Source organism: Alligator mississippiensis, chromosome 7, assembly GCF_030867095.1.
Source record: "Alligator mississippiensis isolate rAllMis1 chromosome 7, rAllMis1, whole genome shotgun sequence".
Classification (NCBI taxonomy): Eukaryota; Metazoa; Chordata; order Crocodylia; family Alligatoridae; genus Alligator; species Alligator mississippiensis.
In genome coordinates this window covers 852302-874429 of record NC_081830.1, presented here as the reverse complement: position 1 = coordinate 874429, position 22128 = coordinate 852302, and the positions used below count along the sequence as shown (strand labels likewise).

Below are 22128 nucleotides of genomic sequence, written 5' to 3'. Positions count from 1 at the left end.
TCTGACCCGAAGCCCTATGAAACTATGAAACTATGACTCCTGGGGATCAAACAGGAGGACCGCTGGACCAGCGCGAGTGTCCTCCATGAAGCTGCGCCCACCAGCATCAAAGCCTGCTCTCGAGAAATCAACTCCGATGGACGGGCCACTGCGCCCGGATGTCTGAGAACTGCCTCCCTCGCCAGATCCTCTTCTCCCAGCTCTCCGCTGGCCAACGCTCAAAGGGGGCCAAAGGAAATGGTGCAAAGACACACTCAAGATCTCCCTCAAGCACGGGGGCATCGACACCAATGTCTGGGAGGAGCAAGCTGCTGACCGCTCGGCGTGGCACCACCTGCTCCACCAAGGCATGAGCCACTTCGAGGCCCAACGACTCAATACTGAGGTGAAATGGCGGTGGTCAAGGAGACAGAGACCAACCCAGAGCTGCGAATCCCACTCCCCTGCACAACAACACGCCCCATTGCTGAAGAACGTGTGTGCCCAGAATCGGGCCCTTCAGTCACCTGAGGACCCCTCAGGCCTGACGGGCGTCATCCCACCACGCAGCCAGCACAGCCCCCGGGTCGCTGGGACTGGAGCTGGGAACGGGACCCAGCCTGTGTGTGGGTGAGCCCCGGCCTGGGGGTCTGACACCCCACCCACCGCCCCGGCCGGCCTGGCCCGCGGTCCCCAGCAGGCTCTGCCGTGGGCTCCCCTCGCCCAGCGGGGACCCAGCGCGGGGCCCTGGCACCAGACTTCATCTTGAAAAGGCCGACCAGCCTGTGCCGTGCTGCTCACTGCTGCTGGTGTGCGCAGCAGTGCCACGCCACTCAGGGACGGTCTGCGGTGTCGCAGGCACAGGTTTGGTGCTGAGCTTCAGGGACGTACTTGACTGCCGTGGGGAATGCCCCGGAGCGACTCCGCTCCCTGCGGGCACTGACTCAGACTCGGAGATTTGTGGCTCCTCCACGGGCCACGGGAGACCTGGGAAAGGAAACGTCCATAAATTGTGAGAGGTCCCAAACAGGGGAGCCCAGCACCGTCAGACAGCAGGGGTGGGGGACACTCCGGCGCTGGAGGGCTCAGCAGAGGGGGACAGCCGCTGGCCGGGGCGGGCTCGCTGCAGCGATGCCCGTGCTCTGCGGGGGGGCTCCCAGGCCTCGGGGCTGGGCTGGTCCCCCCCACCCCGGGTCCAGACCCCTTGCTGCTACATGTGTCGGGGGGTTAAGCCTCCCTGAGTGTTGCTGGGTGTTGGCTAGAGCCGGGCTGGGCTGGGCCTGCGCTCCTGCGGGGACCAAAGCCAGAGGGTTGTGGCTGGAGGGCGAGAGGACAATCTGGGAAAAAAACTGGGAAGCTGGGCTGACCTAAACCCCGAACATTTGATTATATTTAGAAAAAGCACCCAGACAGAAATCCGAGGATGCACAAAGACGACGTGTTTGGGAAAACCCGGCTGTATGGTAACCCTAATATGTCCCCAATAGATCTCCCCGCGGAAGGAGAGGACCTTTCCCTTGATCCCTGCTGGCAGAAGGCCAGTACTTGACCTGGCAAAGGATCATGGTTGCGTTGTTCAATTAAACTCTGTTTAAGCCTGGCGCTGCAGTGCTCTTCCCCTCTTCCGCTCCTCCCCTCGCAAAGGAAGGGAAGAAAAGGTTGTAACGTCAGGGAGAACATCTGGAAAAAATCTGGACTTTTCAACTATGCTTCAGTGATGAGCAACTTAAAAGGTGGTTCAAGGTTCAAACTAAAATATGCAACCCTCCTGCCTCTTCGGCTTCTAGCAGAGCGCTCATCACACAAGATGCCAGATCGCACCAGGTAAGTATTAAGGGGTCGGTAAGCCACAAACACGGCACCACACCACACCAGGTAAGTAATAAAGGGAATGCACCCATCAAGGCACAGGGCACCAAGAGCCCCCTTTGGGGGACTAAGTGTCTTTATACAAACACCAGGAGCACGGGGAACAAGCAGGAGCTCGCACCCTTGCTTGCTAGCACCCAGTCTGACCGAGCCGCACTAACCGAGACACGGTGGGGTCGTGCACACGACCGGGCGGTGGGCGAGGGGCACAGGTTGTATAGGCATGGCAGCGTGGGGAAAAAAGGTGTGTGGGGGGGTAGCCCTCGATGTTGAGGGGCAGTATACGTCTTCCACCATCAAGGCGGGGGTGGAGGAGGGGAACACCGAGGCACTGTGGGTCAGGATCCAGGGGGGCCAGGGGAAAAGGACTTGGTTGTGGGGGTCTACTACAGGCCTCCTCATCGGGATCAAGAGCTAGACGATGTATCTCTGGGCAGCTAGCAGACGCCACGCAGGCGAGGGAGGCGGTGGTCACGGGAGATCTGAACTACCCGGGTCTCTGCTGAGAGGAGCAGACAGCCACAACAAGGCGCTCGTGGAGGTTTACACCGCGTGCAGGACCTCCACCTCGCCCAGGCGGTGTCCAGCCCCACCAGGGCAGCGCCTTGCTTGACCTGGTCTTAGCAACAGGGGATGATCCTGCCTTGCCCCGTCTCCTGCATCCCGCAGACCCCTGCCATACATTACATATATGACACTTCAAAGTGATGATTCGCGCAATATATCAAGACCAGCCACACTTATAAAATCATTATCACACTATTAATGGGTGAATCGCGCGATGAACTGAAATCGGCCACACGCACAAAGCCATTATCTTACAATTTGCGGGGGAATCGCACCATAAATGGAGATTTGCCATGTGTGCCAAGTTATCCTCGTGCTATTAACTGGCGAATGGTGCAACAAATGGAGGCCAGCCACATGCACAAAGTAATTACCGTGCAGTTAACTAGTGAACCGTGCAATGGACGGAGGCCAGCCACGTGTGCAAAGTAATTATCACACCATTAGTTGGTGAATCGTGCAATAAATGGAGGCTAGCCAAGTGTGCAAAGTAATTATCACACAACTGAAGGATCGTGAAGAAAACTGAAACCAGCCATATGTGCCACGTAATGATCACACAATTGACTAGTGAATCGCGCAATAAATGGAGACCAGCCATGTGTGCAAAGTAATTATCACGCAATTACCTGGTGAATTGCGCAATACATTGAGACTGGCCACGTACACAAGCCATGCAATTAACTAGTGACTTGCGCAATAAACGGAGACTAGCCACATATGCAAAGTAATTATCACACCATTAGGTGGTGAAGCGCGCAATAAATGGAGACCAGCTATGCACACAAAATACTGAGCACATCATTAACTGGGGAATTGCACAGTAAATTGAGACTGACCACGCGTGTGAAATAATTGTCATGCCATTAACTGGTGAATCTCCGGGGAGGACCTGAAAACACAGGGGGAGGCCGGTGGTTGGGCTTCCGGTCCCACCTCGGGGGCAGGGAGGGTCGGTGACCTCCGGCTGCAGCACACACAGGGCTTATGGCCTACAAATCAATGCTGTACCGTATTTCCTTATATAGGACACGCACATTGATTTATGGCTTCACCAAGAGCGCGCGGAGCCTCATCGGCCACTGACTCAACCTCTGCTCAGCCAAAAGCTGGAGCCCTAGCTGCTGCTGTGGCTTTGACTTCCCCTTTCTCCCGTAAGAGGCATGAGCTGCTTTCTACCGTATTTCCCCACCTATTACACTCATGCCAGTTCCCAGAAGCTGGTTGTTTTATCTGTATGAGAAAATGCAGTATATCCTGCTTTGCCTCTATTCCCACCCCACTCCTATCTCACCTCTTTGCTCCCGGCTCTGTTTGCCCATCAAACAAGGGTGCGGCTCACTTGCCATTCCCATGCTCAGCTGTCCAGGAGCTAGTTTATCCTGTGTGGGGAGCGAACGAGCCCCAGTCCCAGCATCCTCTGGGACTCTCGGGGGGCATGGAGACAGGGTGCCCATATCCCACCCCAGGTGGACACGGTCTCCCAGACCCACCCCAGAGTTTCCGTCCTCTCCCCAGGCCCCTCCAAGACGTATCTGGCGCTGCAGGGGGCTCCTACTAGGCCTTGCCGTGGGCTCCGTTGTACTGATGTGCGTGTTTTTCTCTATGACCCTTTGGAGAGGGCGAGGGCGAGGGAAGGAGGGGGGTGGAGAGATGGACGGGCGGATGGGTAGGGAAGGATGGATGAATGGGCAGACTGACACATAGGTGGACAGACAGGATGTCTTTAGCTGGCTGGAGAGACGACGTGCAAGGATAGCGCGGGTGGGTGGGTGGGTGGTTTTTGGGGAAAGAGGGATGAATGGATGGAGGGAGGGAGAAAGAGTGTGTGGATGGGTGGGGAGATGGGTGGATGGATGGATGGACGGACGGACAGACAAAGTGCGTGGATGGAGAGCGGGAGGGAGGGATGGGTGGACAGACGGACTGGCGAAGGGGTGTCTCTGGGGACAGAAGAACACGGGGTACATGCAGGGACGGATGAATCCACCTGAGGACACGCACACTGGGCTACTCACGCAGCCCCCCAGTATCCCAGCAACCCCTCCTGCCTCCCCCTCTCCCGCCCCCGGGCCCCTGTATCAGGGCGGCTGATACGGGCAGGAGGCAGCACCGAGAGCCGCCAGGGCCCGGATATCACCCCCGTGGCGCCGCCCCGCCCATGCCAGGCGCTGGCTGTGTCCTGACAACCCTTTGCCACTGGGAGGACTGGGACGGACGCACCTCGGACCAGCAAGGACCCCTGGGCTGGGGTGGGAGCCGGGAAGCTGGGAGCCCGGACGCCTGGGTTCCCTGGGTGGGTGGGGGGTGAGAGCAGGGGGGCCGGGAGCGTGGATGCCTGGGTTCCCTGTGGGGTGGGAGCAGGGGGTTTAGGAGCCCGGACACCTGGGTTGTCTGGCCTTCTCCCCCTTCTTGGCATTAGATGCCCCCCGCCCCCCGGCCCCCATGCCAGAGCAGGGAGTGAACCCGGGCACCCAGACCTCGACACAGCTGGGTGGGCAGCCTCTGCTGAGTCAGTGCCTCCCCGGGTCCAACTCCACCGCCCCCACCCGCCCGCCCGCCAGGGACTCCTGGGTCCCCTCCAGGCCAGCTCACAAGGCAATGACCTTTGCCCCCCCTTCCCCCCAAGGAACCCAGGCGTGCGGCACCGAGGGAGACCCCAGACCCGGCTCGGCGAGACCCCAGGTAAACCGAGCTGGCTGCATTTGGTGCGGGGAGAGAGCCCTGGTGACCGGGGTCCCACCCCACAACTGGCAGAGCGTGGAGCTGGCGCGAGCGAGGGCCTGGGCAAGACGGGGAGAGCGTGAGAACGGATCCAGTGGCTTATACTGGGAAAGTAGATGGTGGAATGGCTGGGGGACCTCGTTATACTGGGAGAATGACGGGGGGGAGACTAATGAGCCGCTGGAAAGGTGGAACCAGTGGCAGACTGGCTTCTACTGGGAAAGTAGAAGGTGGAACCAGTGGCAGACTGACTTATACTGGGAAAGTAGAAGGTGGAACCAGTGGCAGACTGGCTTCTACTGGGGAAAGCGTGAAGCTGGAATGAGTGGGCAACTGGTTTATATTGGGAGAAGAAAAAATGGAGGGGGGGCTACTATACTGGGAGAGCATGAGGGGGAAATCAGTGGTCGACTGGGTGATACTGGGAGAGGCTGAGGCTGAAATCACTGGTGAACAGGTTTATACTGGTTTATGCTGGGAGGTCTCACTGGTGTCTTTCAGGTGTCCCACCTACCCCCCAGGATGTCTGAGGATCCTCCAGGGCAGGAGCGCCGCCCACTGGTGGCTGTGGACGGCGTCCCATTGCCCGAAAAGACATGGGAAAACTGGGCCCAGATCAAGGCCTTCCAGGCTAAGCCTGACGACCTCCTCATCTGCACTTACCCCAAGGCAGGTAGGTGTCGGCAGGGCTTGGAGAGCTCCTCCCCTGGAAGGCGGGACAAAGAACAGCACCAGAAATCTCCACCCCAGACCTGGTGTTATATGGGGCTCCACCCCAGAGCCAGCTGCAGCAGGGATCCCCCCCACAACGTATTGTCCCCCCGGGCACAGGCACCACCTGGATCCAGGAGATCGTGGACATGATCCAGCAGGGTGGGGACCCCGAGAAGTGCCGTCGGGCCCCACTTCATGAACGGCACCCCTTCCTGGAGTGGGCCCGCAGCCCTCAGTCCACTGGTAAGCCCCACTTGCATTAGGGAGGTGGGTTTTTGGACCGTGAAATGCCCATAAATTTATGGACGGTCAGTAAAAAAAATCAGGCTAAAACATCTGTCTGTGAAAAAAAACTGAGCTGTCTGTAAAAAAGTTGGCGTGTTGGTGAAAACATGTCAGAAAATGCTGGTGTGTTGGTGAAAATGTATCAGTAACATTTTGTGTGTTGGTCAAAGCGTGAGTCAGAAAATGACATGTTGGTGAAAATGTGTCAGAAAAAAGTTGGCGTTAGTGAAAACATGTCAGTAAAAAGTTTTCCCACCGTCAATAAAATAAACTAGTCTTGCCATGGCCACCCCTTGGGCCCCCTGCCCTCCACAATGATCCCATGATGCTTTGCAGGGGTGGCCTGGGCTGACGCCATGCCCCCCCCGCGGACCCTCAAGACCCACCTCCCTGTGAAGCTCCTGCCTGCGTCCTTCTGGGAACAGGGCTGCAAGGTATGCTGGGGGGTGGGGGGGCACTACAGGGGGAAGCTCGCGGCGCCGCGGCACTGCTGGGGGAAGCTTGCAGTGTACTCTCTGTGCCCCGTGCCAGGTGGTGTACATGGCGCGGAACCCCAAGGACTCAGCCGTGTCCTACTACCACTTCCTGCGCATGCACCAGCTCCTGCCCCAGCCGGGGCCCTGGCCCCAATTCCTCGAGGCCTTCATGGCGGGAACAGGTGAGTCTGATTGGCTGGGACGTGTGGGCGTTTCCCTTCTCCCTCCCCCTTTCTGCTCCGACCCAGAGCTGGGCGCATCTCAGCTCTCCCCATACACTGTTATATGTGGATGTTACACCCCAGAGCTGGGCGCATCTCAGCTCTCCCTGAGAGTGTTATAGGCAGCCATTTCTACCCCAGAGCTGGACACATCACAGCCCTCCCTGACACCGTTATATGTGCCTGTTATGCCCCAGAACTAGGCAAATTGCAGCTTTCTCCATACATTGTTGTATGCACCCATTTCTACCCCAGAGCTGGGCGCATCTCAGCCCTCCCTGCTACTGTTATATGTGGCCATTGCACTGAGCTCTGGGGCATAACAGCCACATATAACAGGGTATGGAGAGGGCTGAGATGCGCCCAGCTCTGGGGTGGATGGGCCACATATAACAGTGTATGCGGAGGGCTGAGAGATACCTTAGAGCTGGGCATAATGGCCACATATAACAGTGTATCTCAGCCCTCCCCACGCACTGTTATATGTGGCTATTACCATATGCCCCACCCTAGAGCTGGCCGCATCTCAGCCCCTCCCCATACACTGTTATATGTGGCCGTTACACGCCAGAGATGGGTGCATCGTATCCCAGAGAGCTCCCGTGGGCTCTGACTCTCCTCTCTCTGCAGTGCCCTGGGGGTCGTGGCACGAGCACGTCAGGGGCTGGTGGCGGGCACGGGAGGTGCTGCCCCTGCTCTTCCTCCACTACGAGGACCTTAAGGAGGTGAGTGCTGCCAGCTTCCCCCCAACAGTGCCCTGAAGCTGTGCTCTTCCCCCTAACAGTGCCCTGAGGCTGCGAGCTTCCCCTCAGCAGTGCCCTGAAGCTGTGAGCTTCCCTCAGCAGTGCCCCACATACTGTAAGCCACCCCCCAACAGTGCCCAAGTGCTGCAAGCTTCCCCGGAGCAGTGCCCTGCCTCTGTTTCTCCCCCCTTCCCCTCCCTCAGGACCCAGGGCGAGAGATCCAGCGGGTGGCCCAGTTCATTGGGCAGCCCCTGGCGCCGGCTGCACTGGAAAGGGTCGTGCACCACACCTCCTTCGAGGTCATGCGGGCCAACCCGGCCACCAACCGGGCCAGCGCGCCCCGCTCCGTCCTGGACCAGAGCATCTCCCCCTTCATGCGCAAGGGTGAGGCCTCGGGACCCCGCGGTGCGGCTGGCTCTGGTGGGGGAAGGCCCCCCGGCGGGGACGGGGCTCAACTCCTGTCCCGTCCGTGGCTGCAGGGACCGTGGGTGACTGGAAGAACCACTTCACCGTGGCCCAGAGCGAGCACTTCGACCGGGACTGCGCCAGCAAGACGGCGGGCACCGGCCTGGCCTTCCGCACCGAGCTCTGAGGCCGCGGGCGTGCGGGCTCCCAGACCCCCCACTCCCACCCCCACGTATCCCAGCGAGCCCAGGTGCGCGGCCACCCACCCGCAGTGGGGAACCCGAGGGAAACTGAGGCACGAGACTGGGGGTGGGTGGGGGATGAGTCTCTTCTGCATCCGGCAGAGCCAAAAATGGATCGCTTCCCCCCCAAAAAATAAACCCTCTCCTTCACTGGCTTGTGGAGGTGGTTTTTAAGGCGTAGCTGCCCCCCGTCCCCACCCCAGAGGACCCAGGAGGTCGAACCCCGTCTCCCATCCAGGAGCCGACTTGGTCTATCCCTGCTTAGCTCCAGTGCAGCCCCCCCACAGTGATGCCTGGGTTCGCTGGGAGGGGCCTGGAAGCTGGTGAGCGAGAGCAAGGCATGCTGGGAGCCCGGATGCCTGTGTTCGCTGGGAGAAGGAGGGGGTGAGACCAGGGGTTTGGGAGCTCGGGCACCTGCGGGGGCAGGGAGGGAGGGGGGTTGAGGGCCTGGACGCCTGGGTTCCTTGTGGGGGGTGAGACCAGGGGTGTTAGGATCCCGGACGCCTGGGTACCTTGGGGCGGGTGGGGGGGGACGGCTGGGTTCTCTGGGGAGGGGGCTGAGACCAGGGGTGTTAGGAGCCGGGGCTCGTGGGTTCTCTGGGGTGCGGGGTGGGAGCAGAGGGGTGTTAGGAGCCCAGATGCCTGGGTTCCCGGGGGTGGGGGCAGGGATGGGAGCAGGGGGTTTAGGAGCCCGGACGCCTGGGTTCCCTGGAGAAGGTGGGGGTGAGAACAGGGGGCCCGAACACCTGGATTCTCTGGCCCTACCCCCTCCCAAACCACCTTGCTGGGGGGGATCCCCATTCCCACCTCCTGTCCGGCTGGGCCCCACTTCCTGTCTCTCTTCCCAGGCTGAGAAGCATCCCTGGGGACCCCCCTCCCCAATGTCCCAGCTTCTGGGGCCTTGCAGAGGACGGAGCCAGGACCCCAACCCAGGCCAGAAACACAGCAGAGTAGGGTTGCACCTTGGAGACTAACCCCAGCAGAGCCCCCCCTCAAAGGCGGGATGGAGGGGCATTGCATTGCCTTCCCCCAGCTCTGGAGTTTGCAATGCAAGAACAAAGCAGAGTGCGTTTCCCAGCAGGCCTTGGAGCAGTTGGGGGGGGCACTTTTGGGGGAGAGGGGTGCAAATTATGGGGATGATATCAGACAGGAGCTAAGGGAGAGATGCCCCTTAGAGACAGAAAGGGATTTTTTATGGGTCTGATTTATATGGAGACTTACGGTTCTCTAGACATAGACGGTAAATGGCATTATCGGGGTCTGATTTATACAGAGGCTTACGGTTCTCTTAGCATGGGGGAGAGTGGGTTTATAGGGGGTCTGCTATATACAGAGATTTACGGCCTTGTATGTATCATACAGGAAATGGATTTATGAGCACCTTGTCTACACAGAGACTTACAGTACCCTATGTATACCACATGTGATGGATTTATACATGTCTTATTTATACGGAGACTTATGGTACTCTCTGTATACTGCATGCAATGGATATAGAGGCATCTTATTTATACAGAGACCTACAGTACTCTATGTATGCTGCATGCAAAGGTTTATAGGGTTCTGATGTATACAGAGACTTACGGTTTTGTATGCATGGTGTTAGAAATGGTTTTATCAGGGTCTTATTTGTATGGAGATTTACAGCGTTTCAGGGACATGAAATGGGTTTCTAGGCACCTCATTTCTATGCGTTGGATGGGAAATGGATTTTGGAGCACCTTATTTATGCAGAGACTTATGGTACTCTGTGTATAGGGCATGAAATGGGTTTATAGGGGTCTTATTTACATGGAGCCTTACAGTACCCTGTGTATAGTACATGAGGCAGGTTTATAGGGGGCTTCTCTATACAGAGACTTATGGTACCCTAGTTTATAGGGGGCTTCTCTATACAGAGACTTATGGTACCCTAGGTATAGTGCATGACCTGTGTTTATAGGGGTCTTATCTATACAGAGACTTACGGTTTTGTTTTTATAGCATATTTAAAAGGATTTATAAGTCCCTTGCATATAGTATACTGTAAGTCTCCATATGTATAGCGCATGACGTGTGCTTATAGATGTCTTATATATGTGGAGACTAATGGTACCCTATGTATAGTGCAGAAATAGAAGTATCTTATTTATACAGAGACTTACAGCTTTATAGTACAGGCAAGGGGTGTATATGCAGAGACGTATGGTTCTAAAAAAATGTATATATACAGAGACTTATGGTTTTGTAGGTATAGTGTGTGGAATGGATTTCTGGGTGTCTTATTCATATGGAGACCTACAGTTCTCTATAGGGCATGGCATGGATCTATAGGCATCTCCTTCCTATGGAGATATCGGGCATTATATAGCTATATGATGTGCAGTACTGTGGTAGGCTGTATATAAAAGCCATATAACAGCTGTATATAAAATATAATGCCTGTATACCTTTAAGGACCATATATAGAATAGAACTGCTGTATGTAAGGTCTGAGGGCTGTATAGAAAATATCCCTGCTGTATATATAGGCCATAAAAGCTGGATATAAAATACAACAGGCATATACAAAATACGATAGATTGTATATATGCCTTGATGACCATATATAAAATAGACACATATAAAATATGATGGACATATAGAAAACAGGGTGACCATATATAAAATATAATGGCTATCTATAGCATATGGTAGGCCTTAAAATAAGGGAATATATGCCTATATCTGTCAAATAAAGCAGTCATATATATTCTTTTTAATGGCCATATATAAAATATAACAGCTGTATATTAACTATTATGACCCTACATAAAATATGATGGCCAGATATAAAATATGGCGGCAGTATATAAAACATAAACAGCTCTATATGCACTTATATGCCTGGATACCAAACAGCCCTGTGTACACTTTAATGTCCATATAGAAAATATGCTGGCTGTATGTAGAGAATATGCTGGCCCTATAGACACTTTAAACACTGGATATAAAATAGGCCAGGCATATGTATTCTTTAATGACCGTATATAAAACATAGTGGCTGTATATACAATATGATGGCCATCTATACACTTTCATGACTGGAAAATAGAATATGACAGCTGTATATATGATATAATGGCTGTATATAATTTATGACACCCACATATAGAATATGATGGATGTACATGAAATATGGATGCATATACCCTTTAATGGCTGTACATAACAGCTGTATATAAAAATATAATAACCATATATGTGCTTTCTTTACTCTATATAAAATATAACAACTGTGTACGTGCTTTCCTGACCATATATAAAAGTGATATACGATTGTTATATTTTCTATATGGCCGCTGTGAGAATTGCATATGTACATTCCTGACCGTATATAAAATATAAGGACTGTATATAAAATATATATTTATATACGGTCAGGAAATCACGTATATAATTGTTATAGCGGCCACATAGAAAATATAACAATCGTATGTGTGCTTTCATGACCATATAGAAAATATAGCAGCCGTATAGAAGATATAACGATCGTCTATGCGCTTTGACAACCGTATGTAAACTATAATGATCATATATGTGCTTTGATGTCTGCATATAAAGTATAACGGCCATATGTGCACTTTAATGGCTGTATAGAAAATATGACAGTCGTGTCAGTGCTTTAGCGACCATATAGGAAATGTAACGGCTGCATATGCCCTTTCATGCCCATATAGGAAACGTAACGGCTGCACAGCAAATCTAACAACCATATATCTGCCATACAGTCATTACAGCACGGACCTGGTTGGGTTAGATTCTTGCTTCGGGGTGTTGCCAGCTCCTTCCCCTTCTCCCACGGGTGCAGGCATCGGGGTCGGGGCCTGCACCTCTGTTGGGGGTGGTTGTAGCCCAGGCAGCTTCTGCCAGGACTTGCACTTGGAGGCAGCCAGGTCTGGGGGAGAGCGGAAGAGAGGTGCATATAACAGTGCCCAGGGCAGGGGTTGAGATGCAACCAGCTCTGGGGGGGAGCAAGGGGAACCAGCCACATATAACACTGCCCAGAGAGAGAGTTAAGACGTAACCAGCTCTGGGGTGGAGCAGGAGGGACAGGTTACAGCCACATATAACAGTGCCCAAGGAAGTGTTGAGATGCGACCAGCTCTGGGGGGAGCAGGAGGGAGGGGTTACAGCCACACGCAACACTGCCCAAAGGACTGAGATGCGACCAGCTCTGGGGGAGAGCAGAGGAACCAGCCACACAAAACACCGGCCCACAACTGGGCTCGCACTGCACATGACGCACCCCACCCCCACTGCCTTGTGACCCTCCGACTTTCCCCCTGCAGCTCACAGCACGGAGGGCGGAGCTTCTTGAGGAAGAGGTGGGACTGCCCAGAAAGGAGGCGGAGCTACCTGGGAGGACCAGCCCAATGGAGCCAGGTGAAGCCCCCAGCACCCCAGATCCCCAAGTCGGGGGGGGAGAAGAGGACGTCTCCAGAGCCGCCCGAGCAGGTGAGCCCAGCTCCCAACGCCCCCGGGGCAGCCCGGGCATCTTGGGGGGCAGGTCTGGTAGCCTACCCCCGTCACTGAGGGCAAATTGCAGCCCCAACCCACTCCCTGGGGGTGGGTGCTGCTGGCTACCAGACCCAGCTCGTGGTGGGGGTGTCGGCACCCCAGGAGGGACCGGAGGGAAGGAAACATCCTTCTTCCTTCTAAGAAGGGAGGTATTGGCGGCAGCCCAGAGAACCGGGAGAAGGGGCGGATATTTCCCAGCCCCCCAAGCAGCCCAGGCATGACCAGACCCCCAAGTCGAGCGGAGGGGCAAGGGACGGGTCCGTACCCGGTCTGGGCACCACAACCCAGAGCCGGAGGAGAGGCCTATCCCGCTCCTGGCCACCAGCACCTGATCTGCTGAGGCCGCTGGCTCCGTGTTGAGCAAAGAGCAGGTGGGAGAGCACAAGGGCGCTAGGCAAGGCTGGGCGGCGGGGCCGAGAGAGCCCCTCATCCTTCCTTCATCCACCCCCTTCTCTCCTCCCAGGTGCCCATGCAGCCGAGGACGCCCCCGTGCCACCTGTGAGACGCCGGCGGCGCCGGGCCGAAGGTGGCCTCATCAACCTCCTGGGCCTCCTGGAGCCCCAGCCCCGGGTGCGGGCCCGGCCCTACCGCTGCACCGACTGCGGCCGGGGCTTCAGCCAGAGCTCCAACCTGCTGGAGCACCAGCGGGTGCACTCAGGGGAGCGCCCCTTCACCTGCGGGGAGTGCGCCAAGAGCTTCGCCCGTGGGTCCACGCTGGCTGAGCATGTCCGCACGCACACCGGGGAGAAACCCTACCCCTGCCCGGACTGCGGGCGCCGCTTCGCCCGTGGCTCCACGCTGGCCGAGCACCGCCGGACCCACACGGGTGAGACCCCGTTCGCCTGCCGCGACTGCGGGCGCTGCTTCAGCCGCACCTCCAACCTGGCCAAGCACCAGCGCACGCACACGGGGGAGAAGCCCTACCCCTGCCCCGAGTGCGGGAAGCGCTTTGGCCTGCGCTCCAACCTGCTCAAGCACCTCCGCACGCACTCTGGGGAAAAGCCCTTCGCCTGCGGGCTCTGCGCCCGGCGCTTCAAGAAGAAGACCCACCTGGTGTCCCACGGGCGCACGCACACGGGCGAGCGGCCTTACGCCTGCGGGGACTGCGGGAAGAGCTTCGCCCAGAGCTCCACCCTCCTGGAGCACCAGCGCACCCACACCGGGGAGAAGCCGTACCCCTGCCCAGACTGCGGGAAGCGCTTCGGGGTCAGTTCCAACCTGGTGAAACACCGGCGGGTGCACACGGGGGAGAAGCCCTACGGCTGCAGCGCCTGTGGGCAGCGCTTCCGCTACAAGACCCAGTTCGCCCGGCACCAGAAGCTGCACCATGGGGGCAGCCAGGAGGAGGAGGAAGAGGAGGAGCCCATGGCTGTGCTGGCCGTGGGGCCCTGGGCCACTGCCAACCCGCTCGTGCCCATCCCGGAGACGGCTTGAAAAAATATTGCCCCCCAAAAACGCAGCAGGAGGGATTTGGGAATGCGCGTTGTAGCTGGGAAATATTGTAAGGGGCGTCACCTAGCCAGGGCAGCATGGGTGTACATTATAGGTGACGAATACAATAAGAGTGTGTCGTTCCCCCCCCCAAAACATAGCTGGTGGAAATTAGGAATGTGCTTTTTTGGTGAGAAATTGAGAAATACGGTAAGAACCTAGCCCAGAGGCAGCAAGGGTGCATGTTATAGGCAAAAAAATACGGTAAGAGCAGTTTTCCTGCTCCGGAGCAAGGGTGCATGTTATACGCAGGAAATACAGCAAAAGCAGTTTCCCATTTTGGGAGCAAGGGTGCACATCATACACAAGAAATACGGTAAGAGCAGTTTCTGCTGTTTATTGGGAGAAACCAATGGGTCATTTTGTATTTGAGAGACTATGGTATTCTCCTCCCCTTCCCTGCCAGATCCAACCCGTGTGGTCCAGCATCCCTGCTGCCCCAGGGCTAGGGAACTGCTCTTACCATATTTCTCACCTATAACGCGCACGCCCAATTTCCACACGTCCTTTCTCAGAGGGAAACACGTGAGACAAGGAGCCCCTCACATCTCCCCCGTGTCTAGCTCTGGGTCTTTATGGGTGGCCGTAGACTAGGAGCCACGGCCCCAAGCTTCAGCAGGGGAAACTGAGGCTGGAGAGGTGGAGGAAACTGCCGGCCGTGAGGTGGTCGAGTATTGAAGGAGGCACGTAGAGAGGCTGGAGACGCTGGAGCGGGATGCTTTCACCCGGGAGAACCTCGCCCTCGGGAAGAGCCTCGGTGACCTCACGGGAAGCCCGACTTTCCCATGATCCTTCAGGAGTTGCGGCGTCTCCATCCCCGGAGATTCGCAAGAGCCAGGTCGGTTGTGTCCTGGGCTGTCCCGCCTGGCACCTGTCACATCCCTCCCAGCTCGATCGTCCCATGATCCTCTGCTGCAGAACTGCATGCTGGGAGCTGAGAAGGGCTTCCCTCCGCACTGGACTCTCTGTTGGCCTCTTCCTCTCTGGGAGGTTCCTATTGGACCAGAGGAAGCTTGAGGTTGTTCCTATTGGATCAGGGGGACCTTCAAGACTGGGGGGGGGGGGTTTGAGTCCAGGCTGCGGGAGTTGCCGTTCCCGCCCCCCATCGTGGGAGGCCGCGTGTGACCCGCCAGACTCGATCCCCTTTCGTTTCAGCCAGGGCCGAGGGCACCGTAGCCCCGGCACTAACGGCACCCCGACGCCGGCCTGCTAGCCCTGGGTTACCCCAGAGGGGACCAACAGGGCGGCCGAGAGCAAGGAAGGGGGGCGGGGCATCTTTTCAGTACCGTATAGACTCGTGTACCACGCCCCCCGAAAATTAGCGATGGAAAGCAGCCTGAAACCGAATCGGATTGGATTTGATTAAACAGATCTCTCTCGCTCTTCTTTTTCTGTCTTCCTTCCGGCTTTCCAAAGCAGGTCTTATGTTGGGGGGGGGGTTATAGCTGGAGAAGTACAGTAGCCGGCGGCAAATGAATCCGATTGGATTTGATTCAACACGCACACGTGCACGTGCTCGCCCCCTCCCGCCTTTCCAAAGCAGGTGTTATTTTTGGCGGGGTGTTATAGCTGGGGAAATACGGTAGTTGGTGGAGTTTGGGAGCCCCGTGTGTCGCGCACGGGAAGTTACGGTAGGGCCCGTCCATTGGGGGGGCGGGGGGTGTCTAGGGCCTGATGGGGGCGGGTACCGTATCGCTGGGTACCGTATTGTCTGGAGTACGACGCGCAACTGGGGTAGAAGCACGCCGCTGCTTCCTGGGGGCAAAAGGGAGGGGTCGAGGCCGCGGTGCACACTGGGACACTGCTGGACACACACACACACACACACACACACACACACACACACACACACACACACACACACACACACCCCCTCACGTGACGCCCTCCCTCTCGCACGCTCCGTGACGTTACCACGCGCCCCCAGAACGCGAAAGGGGGGCGGTGCCCCTGCCGGCGCGTCACTTCCGGCGCGACGGGCCATGGAGGCGGCGGCGGGTCTGGGTGCGGGCCCGGCGGAGGCGGCGGAGCGGGACGGGCCGGGGTCGGGGTCGGGGCCCGAGGGGCCGGGGGCGGCAGCAGCGCCGCCCCCGGCCCCGCCGCCCGGCCCGCGCGAGGCGGAAGTGACGGTGGAGATCGGCGAGACCTACCTGTGCCGGCGCGCCGACGGGGCCTGGCGTGAGTGTGACGTAGGACACCCCGCAGTGACGTCAGGGGCTGCCCCCGTGACGTAGCCCCGCCCCCCCTGACGCGCGCCCGTTGCTTGCAGACTCGGCCGAGGTGATCCAGTCCCGCATCAACGAGCAGGAGTCGCGGGAGGAGTACTACGTGCACTATGTCGGCTGTGAGTGCGGGCGGGGCGGGGCGGGGCGGGGCGGGGCCCAGGCTCCCTGCGCCCCCCCCGCCCTTCTCACCCGCCCCGCCCCGCCCCGCCCCGCCCCGCAGTCAACCGGCGCCTGGACGAGTGGGTGGACAAGAACCGGCTGGCCCTCACCAAGACGGTCAAGGACGCGGTGCAGAAGAACACGGAGCAGTACATGAGCGAGCTGGCCGAGCAGCCCGAGCGCAAGATCACCCGCAACCAGAAGCGCAAGCACGATGAGATCAACCACGTCCAGAAGGTGGGGGCGGGCGGGCGGGCGGGGGCATAGGTCACAGCGTGCGTTGTGTACGAGGAAATACGGTAGCTCCCGTTGCCCTGCAGGGGGCGCGTGCGAGATGGAGCATGCGTGTCCTACGCGGGGAGATACGGTCGCTCCGCGTTGCTTTCCAGGGGTGCGGGAGAGATGAAGCGCGCCTGTTCTGTGTCAGGAAATACAACCGCTCTGTTTTCCTTCGGGGGACGGCATGTTCTCCTTGAGAAAATACGGCAGCTCCCCTTTCCCCGAGTGAAGGGAGGGGGAAGGTGCACGTTGCATACGAGAAAATGTGGCTTGCAGGCGGGGGGCAAAAGGGCACGGTGCATAGGAAAGATACGGTAGCTCCCAGCCTGAGAGCTGGAAGGCGTGTCTTCTACGTGAGACAATACGGTAGCTGTTTTTGCTGGGGTGGTTTTTGCCCTGCAGTGGGTGTCTGGGAAGTGGGAAGTGATGTGTGCTACACGGGAAAACACGGTAGCTTGCTTTTGCCCTGCAGGGCCTGTGTGAGAGTTGGGAGGCACATCTACACAAGAAAATACGGTAGCTTTCTTTTGCCCTGTAGAGAGGTGGAAAGTGACCTATGCTATAGGAGACAATAGGGTAGCATCCTTTTGCTGGCAGGTGCTGGGCAAAAGGGGCGTGGTCTACATGAGACAATACAGTAGTCATTTTTTTTTTTGCCCCGTAGGGGGTGCTCTGGGGGTAGGGGGGCGGAGCCTGATGCTGTCTCTGCCCCCCCCCCCCCCTTCTGCCTCTCCCCACAGACCTACGCAGAGATGGACCCCACCACGGCCGCCCTGGAGAAGGAGCACGAGGCGGTGAGAGGCTCTGAGGGGGCTGTGGGTCAGGGGCGAGGGGTACCACCGCGGGGACAGTGGCAGCGGGCCGGGAGGGAGGGGCACCGCTGACCCCGCCCCCCCCCAGATCACCAAGGTGAAGTACGTGGACAAGATCCACATCGGGCACTACGAGATCGACGCCTGGTACTTCTCGCCCTTCCCAGAGGATTATGGGAAGCAGCCGAAGCTCTGGATCTGCGAGTACTGCCTCAAGTACATGAAGTTCGAGAAGACCTACCGCTTCCACCTGGTGAGGGGCGGGGTTTGGGGCAGGGGGCGGGGCAGGAGTGAGGGGCACCGGCCTGACCCCGGCCCTTGACTCTGGCAGGGGCAGTGCCAGTGGCGCCAGCCCCCGGGGCGGGAGATCTACCGCAAGAGCAACATCTCCGTGTACGAGGTCGACGGGAAAGACCACAAGGTCAGTGCGGGGGAGGGCACCCGGATGCCAGGCTTCTGTGGGATGGGGGGGAGGGAGCAGGGGGAGCTGGGAGCCCCTCAAGCAGTGCCCCCCACATCCCACCAGTCAGCAGCTCCTTTCATCCCACTGCTCCCACCAGTTCTCTGGGCAGGGGCAGGGGCAGGGGCGGGGGAGTGGGGGGCTGAGAGCCTGGATTCTCCCATCCCGACACTTCCCCCCCAGATCTACTGCCAGAACCTGTGCCTATTGGCCAAGCTCTTCCTGGACCATAAGACCCTCTACTTCGACGTGGAGCCCTTCGTCTTCTACATCCTCACCGAGGTTGACCGCCAGGGTGCCCACATTGTCGGCTACTTCTCCAAGGTGCTGGCTGGCCCCCCAGACGCCTGGGTTCCCTCGGGGTGGGGGGCTGGCACAAGCCTGGACACCTCCCCCACAGCCCGCCCGATATCCCTCCCCACTGCTGCCACCAGTGAGCGGCTCCTCTCATCGCACTGCTACAAGGGGAGTTGGAGCTTGGGGGTGAGAGCAGGAGGACGGAGCCCAGCTGCCTGGGTGCTGTTGGGAGGTGACGAGAGTAGGGACCCAGATGCCTGGGTTCTGTCACACTCTTCCTGCCCCATCTCCCCCCCAGGAGAAAGAGTCTCCGGACGGCAACAACGTGGCCTGCATCCTCACTCTGCCCCCCTACCAGCGACGGGGCTACGGGAAATTCCTCATTGCCTTCAGTGAGTCTCCTTCCCCAGCATCACAGGGCCAGGTTGGTCCAGAGGAAGCAGGGCCCTGAGCCCCTCTCCGCGTCTTCTTACCCCCTTGCAGGCTACGAGCTGTCCAAGCTGGAGAGTACGGTGGGGTCGCCAGAGAAACCGCTCTCAGACCTGGGCAAGCTGAGCTACCGCAGCTACTGGTCCTGGGTGCTCCTGGAGATCCTGCGGGACTTCCGGGGCACCCTGTCCATCAAGGACCTCAGGTGAACGGGCGTGGGCTCCCAGCTGGGGGGCCACCTCAGCCCCTTCCTGCTGCGCATTGGCTCGTCTCCCATCCAGGGGCTGAGCTTGGCCCCTTCCTGCTTAGTCTTCAGGGTGAAACTAGGGCCAAGAGACTGAGAGTAGTAATAGGGGCTTACTGGGACCAGTATGGCTGGGTAACCAATCAGTAAAGGAGAGGGGACTGGGACCAGAAAGGCCAGGGAACTTGCTAGAGCCATTATTTCTGGGTGATTGAGATCAGTACGTTTGGGTAACTGGGACCTGTATGGCTGGGAAAGTGGGACCAGTAAAGAGGGAGGGCTTGCCTGGAAACCAGTAAGGGCTGGGGGTAACTGGGGCTACTGGAACCAGTATCTCAAGATAATTGGCACCAGTATAGCCAGATTACTGGGACTAGTATGCCCAGATAATTGGGACTAGTATGGTCAGGCTACTGGGACCAATTTGGCCAGATAACTGGGCCCAATATGACCGGGATACTGGCATCAGCATGCCCAGATAACTGGGACCAGTACAACTGGGCTGTTGGCAGCAGTGTGCACAGATAACTGGGAATAGTATGGCCAGATAGCTGGGACCATTCCGGCTGGGATACTGGAACCAGCATGCCTAGACAGCTGGGAGACTAGTATGCCCAGAAACCTGTAACCAGTATGTCCGGACTCCTGCAACCAGCACGCCCAGATAACTGGGACCGGCTTGCTCACCTAACCAATCCTGGTATGGGTCCCTTGCAATCAGCATGTCCACCTAACTGGTCCCAATATGCCCAGATACCTGGGACCCATAACACCGTCCCCCATCCAGCCTCCAACCTCACCCCTCCCTGCTTAGCGCCGTTTCCCTACCCCCTGACACCCCGCCCCCTCGTTAGCCAGATGACCAGCATCACGCAGAACGACATCATCAGCACGCTGCAGTCGCTCAACATGGTGAAGTACTGGAAGGGGCAGCACGTCATCTGCGTCACCCCCAAGCTGGTGGAGGAGCACCTCAAAAGCGCCCAGTACAAGAAGCCGCCCATCACTGGTATGTTCCACCTCACCACCACACCCCAGAGCTGGGTGCAACCCAGCCTGGCCCCTACGCGGCTGGCTGGCCCCAATCCCACCCCAAAACCCTGCTTCCGGGGCTTTCCTGGAGCATCGTTGCATTGAGATGTTCCACGCCAGAGCTGGGTGCGTTGTGTTGGAGTGTTACACTTGGCCGTTGGGTGCCCCAGAGGTGGGTGCAGCATGACCGGGGCTTGGCCCTGCCCTATCTCGCCCTGAAACCCCGCCCTGAGGGCTCTCCTGAGCTTTGTTACACTTGGATATTCCGCCCCAGAACAGGGGTGTTACGCTTGGCCAGGCACTGCCCCACAGCTGGGCGCACCGCGGTCGGGTCTGTGCCCTTCTAAGAGACCCGGGTCCCAGTCCCAAACCCCCCCTTAACAGCTCTCCTGGAGCCTTGTTGCACCCACATGTTCCACCCCAGAGCTGGGTGCAGTATCCTGGCCTGTTACGCTTGGCTGTTGTCTGCCTCAGAGTTGGGTGCGTTATATTGGGTTGTTACACTTAACTGTTGGCTGCCCCAGAGCTGGGCACATCATGCCTGAACCCAGGACACAATTCAAGCCTATGGCTCTACTTAAATGGCGTTACACTTGGCCCTTCCCTGGCCATTCCACCCCAGAGCTGGTCATGTTATAAACTGTTCTACTCGGCCAGGTCTCACCCACTCTACCTCAGAGCTGGTTGCATCACGGTCAGCTGTTGTATCCCAGCAGTGTTAACTCCGCCATCACCACCTGTTTCCCCCCAACCCCCAGAGCTGGGTGCCCCTGACTGGTGTTTCACTCGGCCCTCGCCCCAGGCTCGTGTTGCACTCGTCCATCACCCCAGAGGTGGGCACATGGTGACTCCTAACCCCACACCCCAGAATCAGCTGCTTTTTCTGGGTTCTTGGGGTGGGGTGAGTCGTGCCTGGACTCGACTCACCCCCGCCCCTCCTCCCCACAGTGGACTCGGTTTGTCTTCGCTGGGCCCCTCCCAAGCACAAGCAGGCCAAGATCTCCAAGAAGTGACCGTCTCCGTGGTGCGGCTGAGGCTGGGGAGGAGCTGCCGGCAACGGTGTAGAACAGCCCACGGCTAGCGCCAGGACGCCTGGGTTTGGCGGGGGGCTGGGGGCCCGGCCACCTGGATTTTGGGGGGGCGGGGTGGGGGAGGGGATTGTATATAACATAGTTGTCAGAAGAACATGTATTTTTAATAATAAAACAGCAGAAATTGCTTCACAGGCTTGGGCTGGAGCTTGGTGGCGGGGGGAGCCCGGCTGCCTGGGTTCTCCAGCGCTTTAGCCCTGCCTGGAGCCCAGCTGCTGTACGTGCTCTCATAGCCCCTATATAATCCCCCACCGCCCCTATAGACTTGCTAGCCTTCCATTTCCTGGTCTCCCACCCTGCCACCAGTAGGATGGCTCCTCTTATCCCACCGCTCCCACCAGTGCCGTCCTGCTCCCTGCCGGTCAGCCCCCCCAGCTCCGACCAATCAAAGCACCAGTGCCAGCCATCCCACCACTACCACCAATGAGGAACCTCCTTTCATACTGCTTCTGCCACCAATGGTGTCCTTGCATCCCCCGGCCACCCCCAGCTCCCACCAGTGGGGCAGCTCCTCTCACACCCCACCCTGTTAACCCCCGTGACCACTCAGAGGGGGTCTACATGCCCCCAACCCAACCCCTGCCCCCAGGCCTAGCTCTGAGTGATGTCTGCCCTGAGGGATGCTGGGAAGAGCACTGGGGTCAGAGTGGGAAGGGAGGGGTATGATGGGAAGGGTGGGGGCTGGACATGACGTGGATGTTGGTAGGGGTCACAGGAGTGGGGGGGGTCACTGAGTGGCCAGTGTGGGGTCAGCTACCGGTCATGGAGTAACAGGCCAGTATAGCTAGGTAACTGGGACCAGTAAGGGTGGAGAGGTGTAGGTGAGACCAGAAAGGAGTGGGTAA

At 58.0% G+C, this 22128-nt stretch overlaps 3 protein-coding genes across 6 annotated transcripts; all 3 read left to right on the top strand.

Annotated features, from left to right (window-relative positions):
• Positions 1-851: 851 nt before the first annotated feature.
• Positions 852-12624, top strand: LOC102570403 (sulfotransferase 1C2). Of its 4 annotated transcripts, XR_009463606.1 has the most exons (12): positions 852-1803; positions 3444-3569; positions 5045-5100; positions 5641-5812; positions 5971-6096; positions 6475-6572; positions 6670-6796; positions 7466-7560; positions 7782-7962; positions 8058-8233; positions 8491-8609; positions 12536-12623. XR_009463606.1 is itself a non-coding variant. In XM_059731510.1 (10 exons), exons 2-10 carry the CDS (start codon positions 3461-3463, stop codon positions 8168-8170), a joined length of 1077 nt encoding a protein of 358 aa, XP_059587493.1. In that variant the 5' UTR covers positions 852-1803; positions 3444-3460; the 3' UTR covers positions 8171-8379. The 4 variants fall into 4 exon arrangements, 2 of the variants coding, with proteins under 2 accessions (XP_059587493.1, XP_059587495.1); XR_009463607.1 differs by lacking the exon at positions 8491-8609 and having other exon boundaries at positions 12536-12624; XM_059731510.1 differs by lacking the exons at positions 8491-8609; positions 12536-12623 and having other exon boundaries at positions 8058-8379.
• LOC102571333 (zinc finger protein OZF) lies at positions 8921-15636 on the top strand. Its single transcript, XM_014596623.3, has 3 exons — positions 8921-9290; positions 12536-12701; positions 13228-15636. Exons 1-3 carry the CDS (start codon positions 9273-9275, stop codon positions 14196-14198), a joined length of 1155 nt encoding a protein of 384 aa, XP_014452109.2. The 5' UTR covers positions 8921-9272; the 3' UTR covers positions 14199-15636.
• Positions 15637-16222: 586 nt separating this feature from the next.
• On the top strand, positions 16223-21417 carry KAT8 (lysine acetyltransferase 8). The gene is made up of 11 exons (XM_059731481.1): positions 16223-16433; positions 16525-16599; positions 16701-16876; positions 17659-17712; positions 17819-17983; positions 18062-18151; positions 18374-18514; positions 18786-18879; positions 18971-19121; positions 20015-20169; positions 21141-21417. The coding sequence occupies exons 1-11, from the start codon at positions 16238-16240 to the stop codon at positions 21203-21205; spliced, it is 1362 nt and encodes a 453-aa protein (XP_059587464.1). The 5' UTR covers positions 16223-16237; the 3' UTR covers positions 21206-21417.
• Positions 21418-22128: the final 711 nt, after the last annotated feature.

Excerpts from the sequence above, each read along its gene's own strand:
- KAT8 (XM_059731481.1), top strand. The coding sequence starts at position 16,238 with ATGGAGGCGGCGGCGGGTCTGGGTGCGGGCCCGGCGGAGGCGGCGGAG. Across the intron at positions 16,600-16,700 it reads CTACGTGCACTATGTCGGCT|TCAACCGGCGCCTGGACGAG; the intron begins GTGAGTGCGGGC and ends CCCGCCCCGCAG. Across the intron at positions 20,170-21,140 it reads CAAGAAGCCGCCCATCACTG|TGGACTCGGTTTGTCTTCGC; the intron begins GTATGTTCCACC and ends TCCTCCCCACAG.
- LOC102571333 (XM_014596623.3), top strand. Across the intron at positions 12,702-13,227 it reads CTCCAGAGCCGCCCGAGCAG|GTGCCCATGCAGCCGAGGAC; the intron begins GTGAGCCCAGCT and ends CTCTCCTCCCAG.
- LOC102570403 (XM_059731510.1), top strand. The coding sequence starts at position 3,461 with ATGGCTTCACCAAGAGCGCGCGGAGCCTCATCGGCCACTGACTCAACC. Across the intron at positions 5,101-5,640 it reads CCGGCTCGGCGAGACCCCAG|GTGTCCCACCTACCCCCCAG; the intron begins GTAAACCGAGCT and ends GGTGTCTTTCAG. Across the intron at positions 6,097-6,474 it reads CCGCAGCCCTCAGTCCACTG|GGGTGGCCTGGGCTGACGCC; the intron begins GTAAGCCCCACT and ends GATGCTTTGCAG.